The 22,609-nt window shown below is 57.8% G+C and overlaps 1 protein-coding gene across 5 annotated transcripts in view; it reads right to left on the bottom strand.

Moving 5' to 3' along the window:
* Positions 1 to 1,465: 1,465 nt before the first annotated feature.
* Positions 1,466 to 22,609, bottom strand: part of bicra (BRD4 interacting chromatin remodeling complex associated protein) — a 31,682-nt gene continuing 10,538 nt past the window's right edge. For 2 of the 5 annotated variants that reach the window (XM_088627848.1, XM_088627846.1), the window contains exons 2-15: positions 21,677 to 21,722; positions 20,108 to 20,153; positions 18,978 to 19,043; positions 15,934 to 18,189; positions 14,766 to 14,930; positions 11,393 to 12,016; positions 10,281 to 10,470; positions 9,845 to 9,942; positions 9,284 to 9,412; positions 8,982 to 9,031; positions 8,271 to 8,419; positions 7,368 to 7,462; positions 7,133 to 7,235; positions 1,466 to 6,743 (exon numbers count right to left, since the gene is read on the bottom strand). In XM_088627848.1, the coding sequence (XP_088483974.1) occupies positions 4,897 to 6,743; positions 7,133 to 7,235; positions 7,368 to 7,462; positions 8,271 to 8,419; positions 8,982 to 9,031; positions 9,284 to 9,412; positions 9,845 to 9,942; positions 10,281 to 10,470; positions 11,393 to 12,016; positions 14,766 to 14,930; positions 15,934 to 18,189; positions 18,978 to 19,043; positions 20,108 to 20,153; positions 21,677 to 21,717 (5,859 nt within the window). In that variant the 5' untranslated portion in view covers positions 21,718 to 21,722 and the 3' untranslated portion in view covers positions 1,466 to 4,896. The remainder of the gene's footprint in view (positions 6,744 to 7,132; positions 7,236 to 7,367; positions 7,463 to 8,270; positions 8,420 to 8,981; positions 9,032 to 9,283; positions 9,413 to 9,844; positions 9,943 to 10,280; positions 10,471 to 11,392; positions 12,017 to 14,765; positions 14,931 to 15,933; positions 18,190 to 18,977; positions 19,044 to 20,107; positions 20,154 to 21,676; positions 21,723 to 22,609) is intronic. The other 3 variants (XM_088627851.1, XM_088627847.1, XM_088627852.1) reach the window with 2 other exon arrangements.

Below are 22,609 nucleotides of genomic sequence, written 5' to 3'. Positions count from 1 at the left end.
AGTTGGCGAATGTTTCCAGGAGGAGTCTGGGACCCAGGGCTGTTTCACACATTAACACACTGCCCCCACACAATGGGGGGGGGGGGGTCAGGCTGGACCGCTGGGGGTGCACACCCTATGAAGCTGCAGAAGCTGACCAGGGTGGAAAAAGTGTGGGTTCACCCCCAGCCACCCCCTCCAAACCCCCACCACCTACAAAGGAAGATCTGAACAAGATCCCCGCCCTTTGCGAAAGGGCTCATCAGCTCCTGGTGAGAGAGATGGACTGTCCTCTCACTGGAGCTGCTGGAAAAAAAAATGGACAAGAAAAGCTTTTGTTTATTTTTCTGAAGAGCTGCATGGTTTTTCCCCCCACACCCACTGCTCCTCTCTCGCCCCCAGCTCCATCTCGGCACAGACTGAGCGCAAGCCTGGCTCTGGGGCGCCCTCTGGTGGCAGGAGGGGTGAATGAACTACCAGCTGTTCTTCAGTCTTCTTTTTTTATAATATGTGACAGTGGTCAGCCGTGCCCCTTTATTGTTGCATACGTTGCGGTATATTAAAAGATACCGAAGCCCTTAGCATGAAATGAACTCAATCTGCAATTCTAAACCTAAAGCTTAGACAAGACGCAAGTACAACATCCATTCATTTTCTAGCCACTGTATCCAATTCAGGGTAGCGGGGAGCCAGAGCCCACCCCAGCAAGCAAGGGGCACAGAGAAGGACACACCCTGCACAGGAGCCTAGCCCTACAGTCCAGAGATCACTGGTCCAGTCTGTGTCATGTTGTTACCCTATAGCCCAGCGATCACTGGTCCAGTCTGTGTCATGTTGTAGCCCTACAGTCCAGAGATCACCGGTCCAGTCTGTGTCATGTTGTAACCCTCTAGTCCAGAGATCGCCGGACCAGTCTGGGCTGTGTCGTATTGTGGCCCTGTAGTTCAGTAATCACTAGTCCAGACTGGCCTGTGACTGATATTGTCTAATTCTGCACACAGTTGGTAATGTATGGTGCAAGATCCACTGAGCTCTGATAAGGCTGGGTCAGTTAGGGTATCCTTGCTCATGCACCCTGTTAGGATTTGCTGGGATGCTTGCAAGGGAGAGACATCTCCAGGTTAGAGCTCATTCTCCTGCACTGCACTACGTGTTAAACTCACCAGTACACACACATCCCACCTCACTTGTAGCCTGTGCAGAATTCGCCAGCTCACGCCCTGGCACAACTACAGAGGCCTAAAGAGAGAGACACTGCGCTGGGGACTGAACAAGCACGACGCAGAGAGAGCAGACAGAAGCACTGCAGTTCAGCCTCAGGTGCTGTAGTGGCTGTCCTGGAGGGTCTGACACAGCCGCTCATGAAGACAGGCCAGATCCCTTTGATAAAGCAGAGCTCTGTAGCACTAATCGTGGTTGAAATAAAAATAAATATAAATACAATAAATACAAAAAAAAATCAATAAAATCCATTGCAATGCACCCATTTCTTTTTTAAAAGAAGCAATGTTTAATTTACAGTTTTACTAAATGTACAGTTCTTTAAAAAAAAGAGTTTGTCATTATACACAATAAATACAGTACAAAATTAATCTGTAGTACTATATTTCAAATTCTCTTACTTTTTTAAATGTTTTTTTTTATTTAAAGTCATTGAATTTTTTGTTTATGCTGTGTTTAACTGTCCAAAGAGTGTTACAGTGGAGGAGGGACCGAAGGTAGAAAAGGGGGGAGACAATCCGACACAGAAGAGAGGACTGAGGACGGAGGGAGTGGGAGAGGAGACACGCAGAGGGACGTGTGTGTGAGAGAGAGGAGACACGCAGAGGGACGTGTGTGAGAGAGAGAGGAGACACGCAGAGGGACGTGTGTGAGAGAGAGAGGAGACACGCAGAGGGACATGTGTGAGAGAGAGGAGACGCGCAGAGGGACGTGTGTGCAAAAGAGAGGGACGTGTGTTTGAGTGAGAGGAGACGCGCAAAGGGACGTGAGTGAGAGAGAGGAGACACACAGGGGGACGTGTGTGTGAGAGAGGAGACACGCAGGGGGACGTGTGTGTGAGAGAGAGGAGACACGCAGGGGGACGCGTGTGTGAGAGAGAGGAGACACAGAGACAGACTTGTGAGAGAGAGGAGGTGCCGAGTTAGGAGAGAGATGAGCGGGAGAGGAGACAGGCAGAGTGAGGAGACAGGGGGAAAGAGAGGAGTCACAGAGTGAGGAAAGAGAGGAGATATGACAGAGATGGAGAGGAAGAGGAGCACAGCACTGCTGAACAAGAATCGGTGGCCTGGCACGCCTGTAACCTCAGTCTAGGGGAACATGGTGTCTTTCTGACACAGCAGGCCCTGCTGCTGCACGCTCACCAGGTACTGGGCGGCACTAACCACCCTGCCCAACCCTCTCCACCGTCCCGGCATGAGCCATTCACACACCACCCAGAAGTCCAAGAGCTGCGCGTCACTCGGGACTCATCCGGCACACACGCACCCCGGCCGCTCCCTGGCGCCCCGGCGGGCTGGCGAGTCCGAGGCGCGGGCGACCAGGCCCCTGCGCCTCCCGCAGGTCAGCACCGGCAGCCAAAGAACCGGGAGGCGTCGTGAAACTCCGCCAGCGAACCCCTTAACGAGCAGATTCAGATCGTTAAGAGGCGCAGGGGAAGGGGCGCCTCCAGCACCTCGCCACCTCCCCCTCCCCGGTGATTCCCAGCTCCGGAGCACCAGGAGTGTCCGGAGTGCGCGCCGGTCCCCGAGCATGACCTCCGCGTGACCCCGAGCCTCACGCCTCACTGCGGCCGGGAAAAGTGCCACGACTGTCGCGGCCAACTGCAAAGCCTTCTGGGGTCCAACCTGGCGGGAGAACCCCCCCGTGTAAGAAGTGGGGGCGCCCTGGCGTTGCCGCGCCCCTCCCTCCCCCAGCAGCAGCAGCGCAGGAAGAGAGGGGGGGAAGAATGACGACAGGAGAGGAGGAGGAGAGCAGAGGGCAGACAGACGCAGTGCAGAGAAAAGAGTGTGTGTGTTTGGGGGGGGTCAGCTGTCAAGACTCGCATCTGTCCTTCTCTTCCTCCTCCTCCTCCTGTCCCTCTGTCCTTCAAAACGGGGGGGGGGGGTAGAGAAGGTTGGGGTGCAGAAAAGGTGGGGCAGGGGAACGGGCAGCTGCTTTTACTCCCTCTCTAACTCCACTCTGCCACCTGCCTGAAAAAGAGCCGCGACAGGGGCCCGGGTCCCAGCGAACGGTTGGAGAGACGGGCGGAGAGGAAACGAGACAGACGGGAATGGACGGACAAGGTGGACCCCCTGTTCAGATCGGGGGCGACACGCGGCTTGGGAAATCGCCACGGGCCTGCTCAGTCACGCCTCTATACATGTGCAATTCCCCTCTCTCCCAGAGCTCCCCCGCTTCACAACACAACGCCTTCCGCGCACAGCAGCGACTTCATTAGTGGAAAAGACACTTCACAGGGAACGAAACGCACCCAGGCACTGTTCTGGACTGGACCAAACTGAGCTACGCTGTACTAAAGTGCACGACAGTGCTCCAGACTGAACGCTAGTGTACAGTTTGGACCGGCACTGTTCTGTACTGTACCGAGCTGCACCACACCGGGCTGCAGTGTGTGAAACCGGCCCGCACTGGGAGTGAACTGCAGCGTGTGGACTCCTACTCCAGAGCGCGCGCGACGCTGTTCTGCACCCCGCTGGCCGATCCCACACGGGGGGGCACGGTGCCGGGGTCTCCTCGCGGGCTCCGGGAAACAAGTGTCCAGAAATGCAAATCCAGAGTTGGTTTGTTTTTGTACAATCCCAAAAGAAAGCGATAAAAAAAAATCTGAAACGAAAAAACTCCGGGAGCGAGACTGTGAAACGACGCAGGGAAATGTTGGAAATGACTGGGAACGCTGGAATGGGAACGATGCCGGGCGAGAGATGGCCCGTGCCGGGAATCCGGCCGGCACTCCCCCTCCCCCGAAGAGCTCGGGCAAAGAGAAGACAAAGCGGATGCTGGCAGCGACCGCGAAACGTTTGGATGTCTGTCTTCACGTGCCGCCTAGCTTAATCGACTTCACCGGCGGAGTCTGCCCGGCGCGAGAGGCTGCCGGGGTCCACAGCCCGTTAAAGGGAGACGGGCCGGTCAGGAGCGCTGACCTGAACCCCAAACCCAGTTCCCCCACCCCCCTCCTCACCCCCGGGGGATCAGCCCTCGCCCCTCCGCTCGGCGAGGGGGACAGTCTCGCGGGGGGGACAGTCCAGCTGTCGGGCAGGGCTGGGGGGCTCGAGGGGTCGTGACCTCTGGCCAGCGGAGGCGAGCGTTCAGCGCAGCCCGTGACCCGGTCCGAGTCGGGGTGTGGTGTAGTGTTTTTAAGGTGTGGTTTGTTTTAGGGCGACAGCCCCCCACCCCCTCCCGGACACAACAGGACATGCTAAGGGTGGAGCGAGGCGTCGGACCCGTTCCTGAGAGGCGCCCAGCGCCGGAGGGCTCCGCGCCCTCGTGCCGCCCGCGCGCTCAGGAAGGGCATCTGCAGACTCACCTGTGCCTTCTGCAACAACAACCACCACCACCACCACCACCACCAGCTCTTCCGTCTCGGACGCTTCCCGAGAGCCGTGGCGTCGGAGAGGACTGGGCATTCGACCACAGCGCCTCGGTTCACGTCATGCCTCCCCCCACCCCCCTCCGGGACCCCAGCACCAGGACGCCACCCCAAGTCTTTGGAGACACCAGAGCACATCTCGTGAAAATGACCCCACGTAGCTTTTTTTGAAAGTTTTTTCTGTTTTGACCACTAAAAAAAAAAAAAATAATAACAACACAGCGATCTTACATTGGACAGCACGGGGAGCGATCGAGACACAGTCGCCACCTCCTTCCTCCGCTCCCTCTCTCCCTCCCTGTCTCCTGCCCTCCCGGGCTGAGGGGACGTTATCTGCTGTAAGTCCGGGACACCAAGTTGCCATTCTGTCCGCGTGATGAGGAGAACTCGCCCCCGCCGGCGCCCCCTATCTGCGGGCACTGGGGCAGCAAGGGCGACGAGGAAGAGGAAGAGGACGACGACAAAGGGGGCCTGCTGTAGGAGGAGGGGGCCGAGGCGGCGGCGGTGGCGGCGGCGCCGGGGGGCAAGGGGTGGGGCTGGGACAAAAGGGACGAGTTCGGCCCCCGCGCGCCCTGGCCCCTGCCAACACTCCCGCCGCCGCTGCCGCTGGCGGCGCCGGCCGCCCCCGCTCCCTGCTGCAAGTTCAGGATGCTGTCGATGGCGCTCTGCAGGTGCTCGGTGAGCGAGTCGTCGGGCGGGGGGCTGCCGCTGGAGAAGCTGGCGTTGTCCACTTCCGGAGAGTCCGATTTCCGCCGCTTGGCGGGCAGCGCGGAGTCCCAGGGGCAGGAGGCCGCCGGGGGAGGGAGGGAGAGGGGCGAACTGTGCCGGTCGGCCCCAGCGGACCCCCCCGCCGCCTCCCCCCCGCCGCTCTTGGCTCTGGCCCCCCGGGCTCGCTCCGGGGCCCGGCCCCCCTGTTCCGCCCGGTGGCGGGAGTGCGTCTGGCGGTGGTGGCGGTTTTTGGTCACGCCGCGGTACAGCACCTCCTCGACTTCGGCCAGCTCCTGGATCAACCCGGGGGAGCCCGGCCGGCCCCCCCGGCTGTTGCTGCCCCCGCCGTCTCCCAGCCTGCCTCCGGCGGCCCCCGGCTCCGCCCCGGCGCCCGCCCGCGTCCCGCCTGTGCGCGCGTGGGACGGCTGGGAGCTCGCCCGGGGACCCCGGTTTTCCAGTTTCACGCTTGCGATCACGGTCCGGCCGGGGGGGGGGGAGGAGCCCCGAGAGTGAGGGGGGGAGGGGCGCGCGACGGGGAACGGGGGGGGCAGCTGCTGAGGGTTGGCCCCCCTGCTGCACCCCCCGCCTACCACCCCCGGCCGGGAGGGGGGGCTGACGTTCTCGCGGTACGTTTTCCGCAGCGGCAGGCGACAGGAAGTAGTCTGAGAGGAGGTGGGAGGGGGGGGCGGCGGCGTCGCCCCAGCAGCAAGGTGGTGCCTTCTGGTCCGGTCCCCTTCCTGATGCTCCAAGGTCCCGTTCATCTGGGCGGAGGAGGAGGAGGAGGACGACGAGGAAAAAGAAGAAGAAGAAAACGGGGGCGATGCCACCGGAGCCGAGGCTGTTGCCAGGTGGTGGTGGGCGGGGCCTGCCGCTGTGGTTGCTACGCTGGTGGCCGCGGTGGAGGCGGGGCTACAGGACGAAGGGGGCGGAGTCCTGATGACGGTGGTTGCTGTGGAAACCGAGAGCCTGGGCGGCGGCTCGGCCGGCTGGGGCTGCTGCGTGTGGACGGGGTCCAGCGCCGTGTTGTGGACGACCTTGCTCAGCCCCGCCTCCTGCTTGATCTTAAGCTTCAAGCCGATGCGCCGGCGCGCCTCGTAGGTCTTGATCGGCGGCTTGCTGCGCGAGGGGAGGGCGTCGTCGTCGTCGTCGCCCAGACCGGCGGAGGGGTGGCGCGACGGAGGCGGAAGAGAGGGCGGCTGCGACGAGCTCTGACCCCCTGTCGACCCCGGCGCCGTGGGGGGTGGGCCCGAGCCCGTGGCCCAGGACACAGAGGCCCCGCCTCCGCCCTGCTTGATCACCAGCTTGGTGGGGGTGAAGAGGGGAGGGGCTTGGGCTGCAGTGGCCCCGCCTCCTCCCCCAGCGGGCACGCCCACCCCGGACGCCCTTGCAGTACCACTGTCCGCAGACAGGGAGCGCTGAGCGGAAGCCACCATGCTCTGCAGGGACTGTGAGTTAGCGACATATTCATCTACAAGAGAGGGACAGGGAGAACATTTAATAGACTGGGTAGCATTTACTTTGATTCAGGATAGAGCAGTGTGTGGCATACAGAATGCAGCCTGCTGAATGTATGATATATACAGAGTGTAGTGTGCAGTGTATACCTGCACTGCCTTCAATCTGCAGTGTAGAAAGTACAGCAAGGATGTTCGTAACGGCAAGTGTACTGTGGACAGTGTGGGCAGCGAGGAGTGTGGGGTGACGGTGTGGGCAGCGAGGAGTGTGGGGTGACGGTGTGGGCAGCGAGGAGTGTGGGGTGACGGTGTGGGCAGCGAGGAGTGTGGGGTGACGGTGTGGGCAGCGAGGAGTGTGGGGTGACACTGTGGGCAGTACACACTACATGGTGTGCCCCAGTACCTGGTCTCTCCTTTGCCAATATCCTGTCCTGGTTCAACGCTGTCTTCTCTTCCTGGATGAACATCCTGTCGATCATCACCATCTCAGCTGATGGTCCCAGCCGCTGGGCACAGAGAGAGGGCATCAGAGAGACGAGCAGACACAGGAGAACTCACAGAGCAGTCAGGATGACAGAAATGCAGACAGACATCTGAAGGCAGGAAGGCAGAGGGACAGACAGGCTGGAAGAGCTTACCTTGGACTCCTCGAAGAGCAGCAGGCGGTATTTGTTAAGCATGGCTTGGGTGCGCTTCAACAACTGACTGGACACATTCTCGAACTCCTCATCCACTACAAGGACAGAGACAGAGAGACAGTCAAACACCAGACACACACACACAGGCAAGAGAGAGACAGTCAAACACCAGACACACACACACACACACACACACACACACACACACACACACACACACACACACACACACTGGTGAGAGAGAGACAGTCAAACACCAGACACACACACACACACACACACACACACAGGCGAGAGAGACAGTCAAACACCAGACACACACACACAGGCGAGAGAGACAGTCAAACACCAGACACACACACACAGGCGAGAGAGACAGTCAAACACCAGACACACACACACAGGCGAGAGAGACAGTCAAACACCAGACACACACACACAGGCGAGAGAGACAGTCAAACACCAGACACACACACACAGGCGAGAGAGACAGTCAAACACCAGACACACACACACTGGCGAGAGAGACAGTCAAACACCAGACACACACACACTGGCGAGAGAGACAGCCAAACACCAGACACACACACACTGGCGAGAGAGACAGTCAAACACCAGACACACACAGACACAGACACACACAAACTAGCGAGAGAGAGACAGTCAAACACCAGACACACTGGAGAGAGAGTGAGCCTCTCAAACAATAATGTTTTCTGTTACAGATGTCAACACTGTGATGTATCGGTCAGGCCTGCACAGCCTCGGGAATCTGAGGCAGATTGCACGCAGTACAGACCCCCTGCAGGCAGCGCAGTGAGAGGAAGAAGTGTTCAGAGAAGGATGGTGTCTGGGAAAGCGGGGTGTGTTTCTGGGGTGTGGGGGTGTCGGTTCGGGCAGCACCTCTCTGGTAATCGTGGTTGGAGGAGTCGGTGCCCTGGTACAGGTGGTAGGGCAGCAGGCGGTACAGAGCGTCCTCGAAGGAGCGGAATGGAGACTGGTAATCAGGGTGCAGCACGGATCCCTGCTGCTTCCGGAGCTGTTCCAGCATCCTGAGACACAGCGGGGAGAGACAGGCCTTGTTGTAAATGGCTGTAGATTTCTCTTCTGTTTTATGTGAATTGTATTCGTTTTGCTTTGGCAACACTGATTGTACTCATCGGTCATGCCAGTAAAGCACCTTGAATTGAATTAAATTGAGAAAGAGAGGGGGACAGAGAGGGAGAGAGGGGGGGGGGAAAGAGAGGAGAGAAAGGTGGAGAGAGAGAGAGAATGGGGAAGGAGGGAGAGATGGAAAGACATGGAGATGACAGAGATGGAGAGTGGGGGATAGAGAGGAAGGGAGAAGAGAGATGTAGATGACAGAGAGAGATGAGAGAGATGGGGAGAGAGAGAAAATGGGGAAGGAGGGAGAGAGATGGAGAGAAGGATAGACGGCGACAGTAAGGGAGAACAAGGAAGACAATTCGTCCGTTTCAGTACACCAAGATATGCCCAAGAAGTACAGGGCAACACAAGTACACACTCACACACATACACAATACAGAAAGCAACACACATGCCCAGTGCCCAGGGCGCAGAGCCCCACACACAGTCCCAACACACAGCTCTCACCTGGCCTCCTTGCTGGGCTGGAGGCTGAAAGGCCTCTTGAGAGATGCAGGCTGTGAGGGCAGAAACACAAGTGTGTCAGACAACACCTCCAGGTGCACAACAGCTGTGCCACACTGACAGCTGCTACTGCACGACTTAGTGAGACGTACAGTTGCTGCAGCACAGCAATAAAGTAAACCGTAAGGAAACCACAGCTACGCCATGCTATCAGGTGTCAGAAAAGAACACACTAAACAGCAACACTGTCATATACAACTGTTTTTTTTTTGGGGGGGGTGGGGTTCCCACATCATTTCCCTCACCTGTGTCTGTGTTGGGACAGAGGGCTGGGCTGCTGTCATCTGTGGGAGCCCTGTCCCCAAAACCTGGATCTGTAGACCCCCCTTCCCCAAAGAGAGCCCGCCCACTGTGCTGATCACGCCAGGCTTCGGCTGCAGAGGGAGGAAGGAGAGGCAGAGCGATCGCGATGAGAAGGAGGGGGAAGAGCTTAAACACACTGCTTTCTCAAAAAGAAAGAAGGCATCCTGGCCAAATTTCCCCCTGGCCTTTACCAGTCATGGCCTCCTAATAATCCCCATCTCTGAACTGGCTTCATCACTCTGTTCTCCCCACTGAGAGCTGGTGTGTGGGGAGCGTACTGGTGCACTATAGCTGTTGTCGCATCATCCAGGTGGGGCTGCACATTGGTGGCGACAGTGGGATTCCCCATTGCCTGTAAAGCACTTTGATTGGAGTGCCCAGAAAAGCTCTAAATGAGTTTAAGAAATTATTATTATTATTATTCTCATAATTTTCGGACTCATTTATGTTTGCAATGTGATAGAGGAGCAGCTGGTTGCTGAGGGTCAGTGTTGGTCACTAACCTGTACTGTCTGTCCGAGGGCCACTGGAGGACCCGCTTGCTTGACTGTGGCCCCCGCTGATCCTGGGGCCCCTGAGAAAACCTTCACTTCACTTGGCACTATAGAGAGAGAGGGGAAGCATGAAGATTATAAACAGCATTCCTGTTATCTGTGTCTCCGTGTGTCAGTTCAGTGTTGCTGTGTGCTGGTTATCTGTGTCCCAGTGTGTCAGTTCAGTGTTCCTGTGTACTGGTGTCTGTATCTTATTGTCTGTACACCAGTGCATCAGAACAGTGTTTCTGTGTTTCGCTGTCTGTGTCTCAGAAGCAGTGCAGCAGAGCAGTGCCTCAGTTAGCCAGTGGCAGTGTGTCAAAACGGTCTCCTTGTGCATCAGTGTGTTAATACAATGACAGTGCACTGATGCACTGATGCACAATGGTGGGTGTGTCCAACTCACTCGAGGGTGGAGTCTTCACCAGAACCGAGGTCTGCTGGAGCAGAGAGGCTAGCTGGGCAGGAGCACTGTTGCCTGGCGATGATGTCACAGCCTGGGCAGGGGGCGGCTCTTGCTGAGGGCTGAACTGATTGGAGGACAGCGACGGGGGTGGAGCCTGCTGATTCGGCTGGAGGATAATACTGTGCTGAAACTGAGAAAGAGTGGAAAACAAAGTGAGGCGGGAGCTTCTACAAGCTTACACAAAAACACACAGAAAGTAGCCGTATCACCCTGCGGCTCCCAGCTGGCAGCCCACTGGAGCTCAGCAGGTGTGAGCCTGGCCAGTTCCTGGATGGGAGTCTCCTGGGAAAGCTAAGGTTGCTGCTGGAAGAGGTGCAAGTGGGGCCAGTAGGGGGCGCTCATCCTGCAGTCTGAGTGGGTCCTAATGCCCAAGGATAGTGATGCGGACACTATTCTGTGAAAAGGTGCCGTCTTTCGGAAGAGTAGTGAAACCTGAGATCCTGACTGCGGTCATTAAAAATCGCAGGGGGCGATGTTACCGCTTCTCATCCCGGCAAAACTTCCCAAATAATCCCCATCTCTGAACTGGCTTCATCACTCTGTTCTCCTCCCCACTGAGAGCTGCTGTGTGGGGAGAGTACTGGTGCACTCTGGCTGCCGTCACATCATCCAGGTGGGGCTGCACACTGGTGGTGGTAGCAGGATTCCCCATTGCCTGTAAAGCACTTTGAGTGGAGTGTCCAGAAAAGTGCTACGTAAGTGTAAGGAATTATCATCATCATTATTATTACAGACTAAACCAGCATGGTTTTCCGGTGTTCACAATTTGCATGGATCTCTAGCCTGTCTTAAAACCAGACAGACAGACAGACAGACAGACAGACAGACAGACAGACAGACAGACAGACAGACAGACAGACACGGACACGGACACGGACACGGACACGGACACGGACACGGACACGGACACGGACACGGACACGGACACGGACACGGACACGGACACGGACACGGACACGGACACAGACAGACACAGACACAGACACAGACAGACACAGACAGACACAGACAGACACAGACAGACACAGACAGACACACACAGACTGCTGTACCTGTTGCAGTTTGTCCAGCAGCTGTTTCTGGTGGGTGGAGGGCTGTGCGATGGCCGACAGCGTCTGCAGCTGAGCCCCCACCAGCTGGAGCGAGTGCTGCTGCTCCACCGTCAGGCTCTGCAGGCCAAGCTGCTGTTTCCCTGTTGAGCCCGGGGGTGGCGCTGTGAACTGGAACTGCAGCGTGGGGGCGGGGGGTGCGGGCGGCTTGGGGGAGGAGGAGGGGGCGATGGAGGAGGAGGAGGAAGACGAAGTGGCGAGCGTGGCCACGTCCTGCTGGAAGGAGGGGGGCCGAGGCTGCGTTTGGGACTGTTGCTGTGGTAGCTGCACGGGGTGTTGCTGGGGTGTGTGCTGAGGGGACCCCCCGATCTGGTTGTGGATGATGAAGAGCGGGGGCAGGGAGGACGGGGTGCAGGAGCGCGAGGGGGGGCGCGACTGGGGCTGGGGCTGCGACGGGGGGCGAGACTGGTGGGGCGACTGCATCTGCTGCCCCAAGACAAGGGGGGAAGGCTGCAGGGGTGGCTGGGGGCTGTCCGACAGAGAGGTGGGGGTGCCGTGAGGCTGCAGGGAGTGTGAGGGGGACGACCCCAGGATTTTCGGCTGCTGCTGGTGTCCCGTCGAGGGGATCTGTTCGGGAAAGGCAGAAGGGGGGGAGAAATATGAGACAAGGCGGAAACGCAAGCACAGCGCACAGCGACAAATGGCAGCCGATCGCAATCCTCGCTCGCAAAACCCTGCCCTTTATTAAGCCACGGTCATCCTTGCATGCAGCGAGCATCTGCATCAGGCCATGCTTGACACCTGGAGCGCCGCACTGTATCACACTTTGCTGCGATAATCGGTCCTCTTTCCCACAACAAGCGTGCCTCTGTGTTTCTGCTTTTCGGCTGCTAAAAGGTCAGGTCGCACCGCGGGCTTCATGGACAGGCCGAAGACGCGGATCCTGACCGCCTGCTCTCGGGAACCGCCGCTGAAAACGGGCTTACAATTCGGCGACGGCTCCCGAAGCATATCAGCCCATTGCCTGTCCTCAGTCATTAGTCATTAAAATGCTAACAATTTTTGTTTTCATTTCAGCACAAGATGAGCCGAGACGCACACACTCTTGCCTGAGTGCATTTTTTCAGCATCTCCATCTCCAACCCGGCCGGCTGAGCTTGGACCCTCGTCGGATCGGAAACCGGACCACACGCCGCGTGCGGAGCAGGAGACGGACCTCCCGGGGAAAAGGGTCAAGCGCAAAAACTCAGCGGACCCCATCAGCAAGGACACCGAGACGATCCTCCCCCCCCACAGTGTGCCCACCCTTAGCAAGGCTGCGGCAAACAGGACGACAACTGCGACGAAGCAATGAGAAGGCGACGGACCACCGAAAGCGTTTGCATAGCCGATCTACACTTATATAGCGCTTTCCTGGGCACGCCACTTAAAGCGCTTTCCAGGTAATGGGGAATCCCACCACCACCACCAACGTGCAGCGTCCTGATCCTGTGGCCTCCCTGTAAACAGGACGCCCAGCCCCGGAGGTGGAGCTCTCACACGCAACTGGAAGGCACGAGATCGGCGCTGCAGGGAGTGGCATCAGCAGAGAGCTGGCCCCCGCCACGCGAGACCCTGTAGGTCCGACCAGGCACGGCCGGCCCTCGCTCTGGGCCGATCCTTCGCCCACCGATTCGCAAACCCTTAGCCCCTCTAATCACAGACGAGCCATAAAGCAGCATTTGGCGCAAAAGACAAACTGCAGAAACTAATGTATGCTGCTGTGCAAAAGCAGCTTTTCACCATCATTTGTATACTGTAGTGCGTTACCTCTTACCATGCCATAGGCAGAAATGTGCAACATACTGTGCACAAGCAGAAGTGCAAAGTTATTTACAGTGTCATGCATTTAAAACTCTGTTTCATATTTTGCATCGAGCAAAAGGAAGCTTCATTATTGACCAGCTTTAACCCTGTGCGCTGTGACTGTATTAAGGAACAGAATAGATGCCCTACCATACTTCTTCGGCGAGCTGTGGGGTACAGCTCAACACCGAGGAGCGCTGTCGGGGAAGGAGGGAGGGGGCTCGGCCTGGGAGACGCTAAGGGGGCGTGTGTGGGGAAGGAGGGGCACAGCGAAGGACAGAGGGATCAGAACCAGCAGCGAACGGGACAAGGAGATGGGGGGGGGCACTGCGGGGAGAGGGGTGCTAGTGGTGGAGGAAGAGACAAACTGGGGCAGCGTGATGGGATGGGAGAAGGAAACAGGCTGCTAGCCAGTGGTGGAGGCAGGAAACAGGGGAGGAGTGCAGGACTGGAGACGAGCTCCGTGTGCTGATTGACGCTGGCAGGTACAGAGCCTTGCCACTCTCCTCCCCCTCCCTAGAGCTCTGCGCCACTCTGTCTTTTGTGCTCTCACACACCAGACACAACACCCTGCCCGCCTGCCCGCCTGCCCCTGCTCTCGAACCCGGACATCCTTGCTGCCCCTTCTAGTCAATCTCTCCCTCGAATCGCAGTGACTCTCGGAAACAGCCACAATTCTAGACTAGCCGCCTGTTGAGATGCCACAGAGCTTATTAACACTGCTGCAGGTCCCGGGGTGTTGCCTGCTACCGCGGACAGCTACGGCGCCCACAGGTTTGAGCCCCACTTTCCTTCGCTTCACAGTGCCATCGTGTCCCCGACCGCTAACTTCACAAGCACCCTGGAAACGCACACAGCCCCCTCGAAAAGCAGCGTGCACCCCTCAAGAAACAGCCCGCCCATGCTCCCAAAATGTCCAAAGCGTCAGCCTTCCTCGCTGGCGTCTGCATCAGGCCCTACACCAGCATCTGCCGTGTCCCGGCTCAGCACGGCGCGAGCTCGCTACCACTGTGGCCAGGCAAAGCCCGGGCACCGTGACAGGGCACTCGAGGGCAGAAAGTGAGCACAGGCTGACCTGCTTAGAATCAGAAAAGCTCCTCAGTTTACATCTGCACCTCAGCGCAGTCACAGGCCACAAATCCCAAAGCCCTGCTGGGACACCTGAGCCAGACAGACCGCCTGCAGTGCTGGGCTCATGAGCACGGACACCCAGGAATAACACAGGCAGGCAGGCAAGACGTGTACGCAGCACGCAGGTAAACCACAGGAAAGACAGGAGTAGAGAGAGGCAAGGAGTACCAGAGAAGAAAAAGGAAGGTGGGTGTGGAGGAGAGACCAGAACAGCACAGAGTGGCTTGTAACAGAGAAGGACAGCAAGGTACACAGTGATGCTGTTTTAGTGACGGCACTATCAGCGCAGGAACAGAGGGAGGGAGAGAGTGGGTACAGTACAGCTTTACTCTGCTTGGAGCAGGGGCAGGTTTTAAGTGAAGCAGCAGGTGGGAGGAGCTAGGGGAAGGGTCTTGTCTACCTGATACACCACTGTCGCCTTGTGGGCGGGGCCAAGAGAGGGGGCGGAGCTCTGTCCCAGGCTGTCACGGCCAGACGGGGCCGGACCTTCGGTGCTGCCGACGATGACAGAGGCGGGGACACACACAGAAGGGGGCTGAGTGCTCTCTGATTGGTGCTGCTGGTCCTGATGGGGGAGGGATGGATTAAGGAGGGAGGGGGTCGGAGGGGGCAGGGTTTTAGTCCAGTGGTGGTGGAGGGCAAAATATCCACAAAACTAAGATCAGGGTTTATTTCAACAGAGAGGAAAGTTAAAACATCTCTCAAAAAAAACATACTTGCACACATCACCACTTCCTCCCAAGATGAAGTGGCAGTGGCTGGCACACAGAACTCAAGCCATGACTGAGGGCAAAGAGCTACTCCGTTTTAATACAGAAGGGCCCTATTCACTCACCAGTTTTTCTAGGGCTTTGCCACTTTTGATAATCAACGCGTCATTGGACCACTCTGCACTAATCCGCCCGGGTACAAGTTTCCAGGCACTGCCACCTTGCTCTGGGAGGGAGGAGTGGTCCTGTCCCAGCTCAAACTCTCTGCGAGACCCTGGAGAGCAGACCACAGTGCATTCCAGGCACTGAGCTCTCAGTGCCAGCTCACAGCGGGCAATGAATTTTCTACAGCGCTGTGCCAGGCTGGGCAACCTGAGCTCTTGTGACCCCAGAGTCGGCGTGTGGGAGCGACCTTCCCTGCCCGGGGCTCAGAGGGGCACTAGATTTGCACACTATTAGCCTTTTGTGCATCTTCCTAAGCCGCCAGCCTGGGAATAAACCGCAAGCCAAGCGTGAGCCATCGCTCCCTCTGTGGCGCGCACACGCACCACACAACCGCTTCCTTCGCCAGCCTGTCTGGCTGGGGGCGAGGCTCACCGTGGCACAGCTGTGTGTGGGGGGGGGGGTTTGAACTGGGAACCCACTGCTCGAGCACCTCAACGCCCTCCCAGCCCTTCTGGTGTTTCCCAGCGCATGGGCGCCTCCCTCTGGCCGATTCTGAGCCGGCGCACAATCGCCTTGAGGTTTCAGCTGGAACAGCAGCTCCCGCGCACGCGCACACACACGCACACACACGCACGCACGCACGCACGCACGCACGCACGCACGCACGCACATGGACAAGTCGGACGCACTGACCTGCTGCAGGAACATGTGAAGAGGCTCGTGGCTGAGGATCATGCTGGGACCCTGGGGGGCGAGAATCAGCTTCCCGGGACTGTGCTGGGGGGCAGAGGGCGGCAGGGCAGAGGAGGGGGGGGCGGAGGAAGAGATGGAGGAGGAGGCAGCGGCGGGGGATGGAGAGGAGGACGAAGAGGAGGACGAGATTGAGACGGGGATGGAGGGGGCGGTCTGGACCGTGAGGATGGAGGGAGGGGGAGGGACAGAGGGGTGGGCGGCCTGCTCGGCGCCGCCCCCCAGCACGGCAACAGTCTCCCCCTGCTGGCACTGGGCTGCCACTGCCGCCCCTCCGGCGCTGTTGCTGGGGATACCGCCCGCCTGCTGCTGTGGGGTGGGCTGCAGGCTGATGGCGGCGCCCACGCTGTCCACCTGGCTCAGCATGGTCAGAGAGTTGGGGATCATGCCCTGGATGACCGTCTGCGCGTGTCCCGCGGGGTGGTGGGCCTGCGCCTGGGGCTGGGCCAGCGAAACCGGCATCTGGAAGAGGGTGTGGTGTCCCATTTGACCGGGCTGGAGCTGGATGGGCCCGGAGAGGATGTGGGCGGTGCCAGAGGGCCCCTGAGAAGTCAACACGGGCCCCAGGTTGAGGTTCTGGTTGGTGGCGAGGATCTGGTTGGCGATCAGCTGCCCCCCGGGGCCCTGGCTGGTGATGATGTGGCCCCCGGGGTGCTGGGTCAGGATCTGGCCCCCCGCCTGGAGCTGGGACAGCTGGCCCGGCAGCAGGAACTGGTGGTTCTGCCCCTGCAGGACGGTCTGCGAGGGGATGACGATGCTCCCGCCCTGGTTGAGCAGGTGCAGGCTGACCGGCTTCCCCGCGGCGTGCGGCCCCTGCTGCTTGATGAAGGCCGGCGAGAACTGCGCCCCCTGCTGCGCCGCGCTCAGGACGACGTTCGCGCCGGGCTTGCCCGTCATGAAGGCCACGTTCTGGGGCGCCGAAACAGGGACCTGCCCCTGCTGCAGCCCCAGAGCTTTCCCAGCGTCGTTCTGCAAGGAGTGGGCGGCCGTCCCCAGCTGCTGCTGCTGCTGCTGCTGCTGCTGTTGCTGCTGTGACTGCGGCGGCGGCTGATTCTGCTGGTTCTGCTGCTGCGGGTTCTGCTGTGGCGCCGGCTGGGCCGCCCCGTACTGCGGTTTCGGGGAGATCTGGTACAGCCTGGGCTGGATGACGCCCCCGCCGGCCCCCTGGGGGGGCTTGGGCTGGATGGGGGTGGGCGTGCGCTGGATGATGACGTTCTGCATGATGGGGCCCTGAGTCAACGTCGGGGGCTGGCCCGCGCCGGGCACCCCGATTCCCGCGCCGAGAGGCGTGCCCGCGAAGCCCACGAGCCCCGCCGAGCCGGAGGCCCCGCCGCCGCCGCCGACCGCGCCGCCGCTGTTGCCGCCGCCGCCGCCGTTCATGGCAGGGGACCCCAGCGTCGCCTTGCCCCCCTGGATCAGCAGCGGCCCCCCTGCCCCGGCCTGGGCGCCGCCGGCCCCCGTGTCCGGGCCGGGCTGGTGCAGCTGGTACCCGCCCATGGTCTTGGTCAGAATCGGCTGCCCGGACTGGTTAATCGTCATCACCGTGGGCTGCCCGACGACCTGGATCTGGCCGATGCCCAGGTGCCCGGCCTGGCCGCCGTTGGACAGCAGGGTGACGTTGCCCAGCCCCACCTGCTGCATGAAGGGCTGGACGCTGATGGTCTTGCTCATCATCTGGGGCTGCAGCTGGAGGCCCGGCTGCGCCAGGACGGGCGCGATCAGGTCCGGGGTGGCGCTGGGGGGGGTGGCGGTGGAATTGGCCGCCGCCCCCGGGAAGATCTGGGCGGAGCCACCCACCCCCACGCCGACGCCGATCCCCACGCCCACCCCGCCGGCCCCGGCCGACGCCACCAGGGTTGGGTCCGGCAAGGTCTGGACCACCTGGGTCAAGCCCGGCAGGCCGAAGGAGCCCAGGTCCAGTTCGGCCTCGGCCTCCTGGAGGCTCTGCTCCGTGATGTTGGCCTCGGCCAGGCTCTGCTGCAGGATGTCGCAGGGCTGGTCGTGGTTGGCCGAGAGGCCGCCGCCGCCGTTCCGCCCGCCCCCTCCCCCCGCCCCTCCCCCGGGGCCCCCTCCCCCACCCGGCGACCCCCCCAGAATGTCATCGTCCTCCAGGAAGTCAAGGTCCACGCTGCTGCTGGGCACCCCGGCGGGCTCACTTGCTGACAACTGATTGGAAGGCTGTGCGTCGGGGATGTGGCCCTGCGGGGGGGTGAGGGGGGGGGGGGGAGAGAGAGAGAAGGGGGTGCAGGGGTGTTAATCTGGGCTCACAGACTGACTGGGCGCCGCAGCCCTGAGAGGGAGAGAGAGACTGAATACAGACACGCTGCAAAAACAGCGACACCGCTCCAAGGCAGACAGCCAACAGGGAGAGAGGGAGATGCAGACAGTCTGGGCACTGCAGGACACCGACAGCCCACAGAGAGTGGGAGGGGTGACAGCGCAGGTAGTCTCTGCAGTACTGGACACGGACACGGACACGGTGCATGCTTGCACGCACGCACGCACACACACACACATGCACACACACACAGGGAGGCGAGAGGAGGAGGGAAAGAGAGAGAGGCAGGAAGAGGAAGGAGAGGGGGTGCCGTCAGCGCTCTCTGTGAGAACGAGAAGACAGCCTGCCCCTGGACAGTTCACAGGAGAGATGGAAACACAGAGGAAGTGCGTAGGGGTCAGTTTGCTAGAGGCGTGCGTGTGTGTGTGTGTGTGTGTGTGTGTGTGTGTGTGTGTGTGTGGCGTGCGCAAAGCGTGTGCACAGGGCGCGGGCAGGATACGTGCACGATGTGTGTGTCAGAATTGTGTATTTTGTGTGTGCGTGGTGTACACTGCTTTAAGGTTTGTGGAGATTTTGCGGAGAACTGGTGCGCCGGGCGTGAGTGAAGTCTGAGCAGAAGGTGTGTAGCCTCATGTATGCCAGGTGTGAGTAAAAGGGGTGTGGAGCGTGGATTTGTGTGTGGAGGTGGGGGAGGGGGGGGGTTACTCACCCCGGAACTGGAGAAGAAGGAGCTGGAGGGGTCAGCCGAGCCATCCAAGAGGTCATCACTGTCCAACTACAGACAGACACACGGACACCCACAGGACAGACAAGGGGCAGACGCACAAGCATGCGCAGTAGCAGAGGTGGGCAGGCAGACACACACATGGAAAGGACAGACATGGACAAACACAATGGACAGACATGGACAAACACACAGAGGAACAGACACACACAGACAAACATGGACAAACACAAAGGAACAGAGACACAGACGGACAGACACACAGACAGACATGCACAAACATGGACAAACACAAAGGAACAGAGAAACAGATGGACAGACACACAGACGGACACAGATGCACAGACCCACAGATGGACAAAGAGACATGCACACATGAACAGATAGGACAGGCACATGTACAGACACACATGGACAGGACAAAGACAGAAAGCCATGGACAAACACCCCAATGGACAGACACACACACACAAGCACAGACAGAAGAAGGACAAGCAAGCAGACAGGTGGAGAAGACAGGATGAGAGACAAGGACAGATCGAAAGACGCGGATGGAGAGACCGAGCGACATGCAGGCGGGCAGGCAGAGGGCAGACAGACAGAAGGGACAGAGGGAGTGGTTCATGCAGCAGCCAAGCGGAGCCAGAGGACCAGAGAAGTGGAGGGTCAGAGAGGGTGAGGAGAGACGGACAGAGACAACCAGGCAGGACAGGTCAGCAGGTGAAAGAAGCAGAGAGACAGGGAACACTATATTAGTGCTTTCTGATTTGTGTCACGATTCAAACACACAAAAATCAAATCAAATCTGAGTTTCAATCATGGGGTGCAATACGGAGGTGAGAGAAAACTACTAGCAGTCTAGACAGCTTGGAGAGAGACACCCAGAAACAGACACCCCAAGAGAGAGAGGGGAGCACTGTGTGTGTGTGAGGGAACTTACTGTGAAACTGCCGCAAAGGACAAATTAATATGCAGGTGAATAATTTAAGAAAACAATTACGCACCAGAGGTCTACCTAACTCCCTGCCTGTCCCCCTAACTATCTATACATCTCAATCTATAGTGGGTCTGAAGGCCATTCCTCCCTCTCCCTCCCACCCTTCCCCTGTACTCACATGTGTTTCTGATCCATGGAGAAAGTCGTTGAGTGCCTGTGGGTCACTGCATGGAAAGAGACAGAGATACCGTCACTCACAGTAACGACAGAAGAGCACACAGCATGCACTGATTGAGCTGGGCACACCGACAGCACCGGGGCTGGCAATCAGACCCCAGTGCAGCCCATTCTACCTCACTCCAGGCATTCACAGTGCTGTGAAGCCCAGAGTGAACTGTACTCCCGGTACAGAGCTGCCTGATGCACTGAAGGTTTTACTCACTTTAAAACACATCGGAAAAAACAAGACGCCACTGTTCCATAGTTAATTTTTTTTTGGAAATACCAATAGTATCTGGCCAAATCAGACCCATCTAACCCTCCCACAGTGCAACCGCATGGGGAACCCCAGTCATAGCTGAAATATGATATAAGCCTATATCACAAATGACATCAGTGATCTCTGAACTGTAGGGTTACAATATGACACAGACTGGACCAGTGATCTCTAGACTATAGGGTTACAATATGACACAGACTGGACCAGTGATCTCTGGACTGTATGGTTACAATATGACACAGACTGGACCGGTGATCTCTGGACTGTAGGATTACAATAGGACACAGACTGGACCAGTGATCTCTGGACTGTAGAGTTTCAACAGGACACAGACTGGACCAGTGATCTCTGGACTGTAGGGTTTCAATAGGACATAGACTGGACCAGTGATCTCTGGACTGTAGGCTTACAATATGGCATAGCCCAGACTAGACCCAGTACTTTTACAGGTTGTGCTACTTGGGATTCCCTTCTTCTGTAGTTTCATAACAAACTGAACAGAAATCTGTTTGAAACCCTGGGAAAGTGCCAAAGTCAAGGTTGTTCTTGAAGAAACTCATGGATTTATTTTACAACACAAGTTAAAACAAGGGATTCAGGAAAACGGGCACCACATTCCAGTGTGAAGATGACACTGAGGAATATCCCATTCCGCAAAAGCCAACAGTGCCAAATTCTCACCCAGAAAACGCTGATGTTAATTTTGCATTAAATTTCCTGGTGAAAATGAAGAACCGGTGTTTTGTATGTGTGTGCACAAGTTAGGAGGGAGAGGCAGATTATCTCTGTACTCCCAGCTGGCCTAAAAATAAGGAAGTAGTTGTGATGTCTTATCACCCGGCTCTGGATCGCATACAGGGTAAACCCTGGCCTGGATCAGAGGGCAGCGGAACGGAGTCTTCTGTCTCTTCCTACGAGACTGAAGGAGATGATGTCAGGGCCCTGGTAATTGTGTGCCGTAGTGAAAAACAGCTCTGAACGAGAACAAACCGATCACCCGTGAAGAGCTGCTTAGTCAGAAATAACAGCCAGCGAGTTCAGGAATTAGGCTGCAGAACATTCTGTGCTTGGAAAACGTTTTGGACACTCAGGGCTGACAGGTGGACGAGCTCCTCAGTTAGTTCCTTCAGGACCTGGGACCTCCTCACACCATTGTGCTAACAACCCATAAGGTGACCGGCGGCAACCAAAAAGAGCTTTTTCCTTCGAATACACCATGAGAATGAAACCGACCAGGTGCAAACTCACCAAATTACATCTAGCAAGCACCTGCCATCTTCATCATCCATGTCAACTGCAGAGGAAACAGAAAAGAACAGTTAGAGCTCAGATTCAGCTCACTGGCAGCACAGGCACGGACAGGATGACAGGACATTTAGAGGACAGATACGGCACACTAACACAGTGCTTACAATGCAGATACAGCACAGCTAACGCAGTACTGTTTACGCAAGTGCATCATGCTTTTAAACAGCACACCGTCTGACAGGTGAAACCCATAAATCTCAAACTTGGAACTGAAGGAGAGAGGCAAGTAAATGCAAATCACAAGCATGAACAGATTTTACAGCTGCCATGAAAGCAGGTCGCTGACAGCTCAATATAATTACGGGTGTAATAGATTCGATACAGTTACAACTCACTCCCAGCACAGATTACAGTTGTGGTTTCTGTACAGTTACAACTGTGGATACAGCACCGTTCACTTAAAGTATGAAAAAAGTTTAAAGAAAACGTAGAGCATGGTTTTAACAGATTATCATATTTGGTTGAAGCACAACTCTGACTGTGTAACAAGGAAGGAAAATAGAGACACAATCGCTATATAAACACAGGGGCTCCAATAAGAGTCTGGACACCAGGTCTGTTCACACACAGGGCTCCAATAAGAGTCTGGACACCAGGCGTGTCCACACACAGGGGCTCCAATAAGAGTCTGGACACCAGGCGTGTCCACACACAGGGGCTCCAATAAGAGTCTGGACACCAGGAGTGTCCACACACAGGGGCTCCAATAAGAGTCTGGACACCAGGAGTGTCCACACACAGGGGCTCCAATAAGAGTCTGGACACCAGGCGTGTCCACACACAGGGGCTCCAATAAGAGTCTGGACACCAGACGTGTCCACACACAAAGGGCTCCAATAAGAGTCTGGACACCAGGAGTGTCCACAAATGGGC

The sequence above is a fragment of the Lepisosteus platostomus genome, chromosome 4 (assembly GCF_059453375.1).
Source record: "Lepisosteus platostomus isolate fLepPlt1 chromosome 4, fLepPlt1.hap1, whole genome shotgun sequence".
Taxonomy (NCBI): domain Eukaryota; kingdom Metazoa; phylum Chordata; class Actinopteri; order Semionotiformes; family Lepisosteidae; genus Lepisosteus; species Lepisosteus platostomus.
This window is presented reverse-complemented; position numbering and strand designations above follow the sequence as displayed.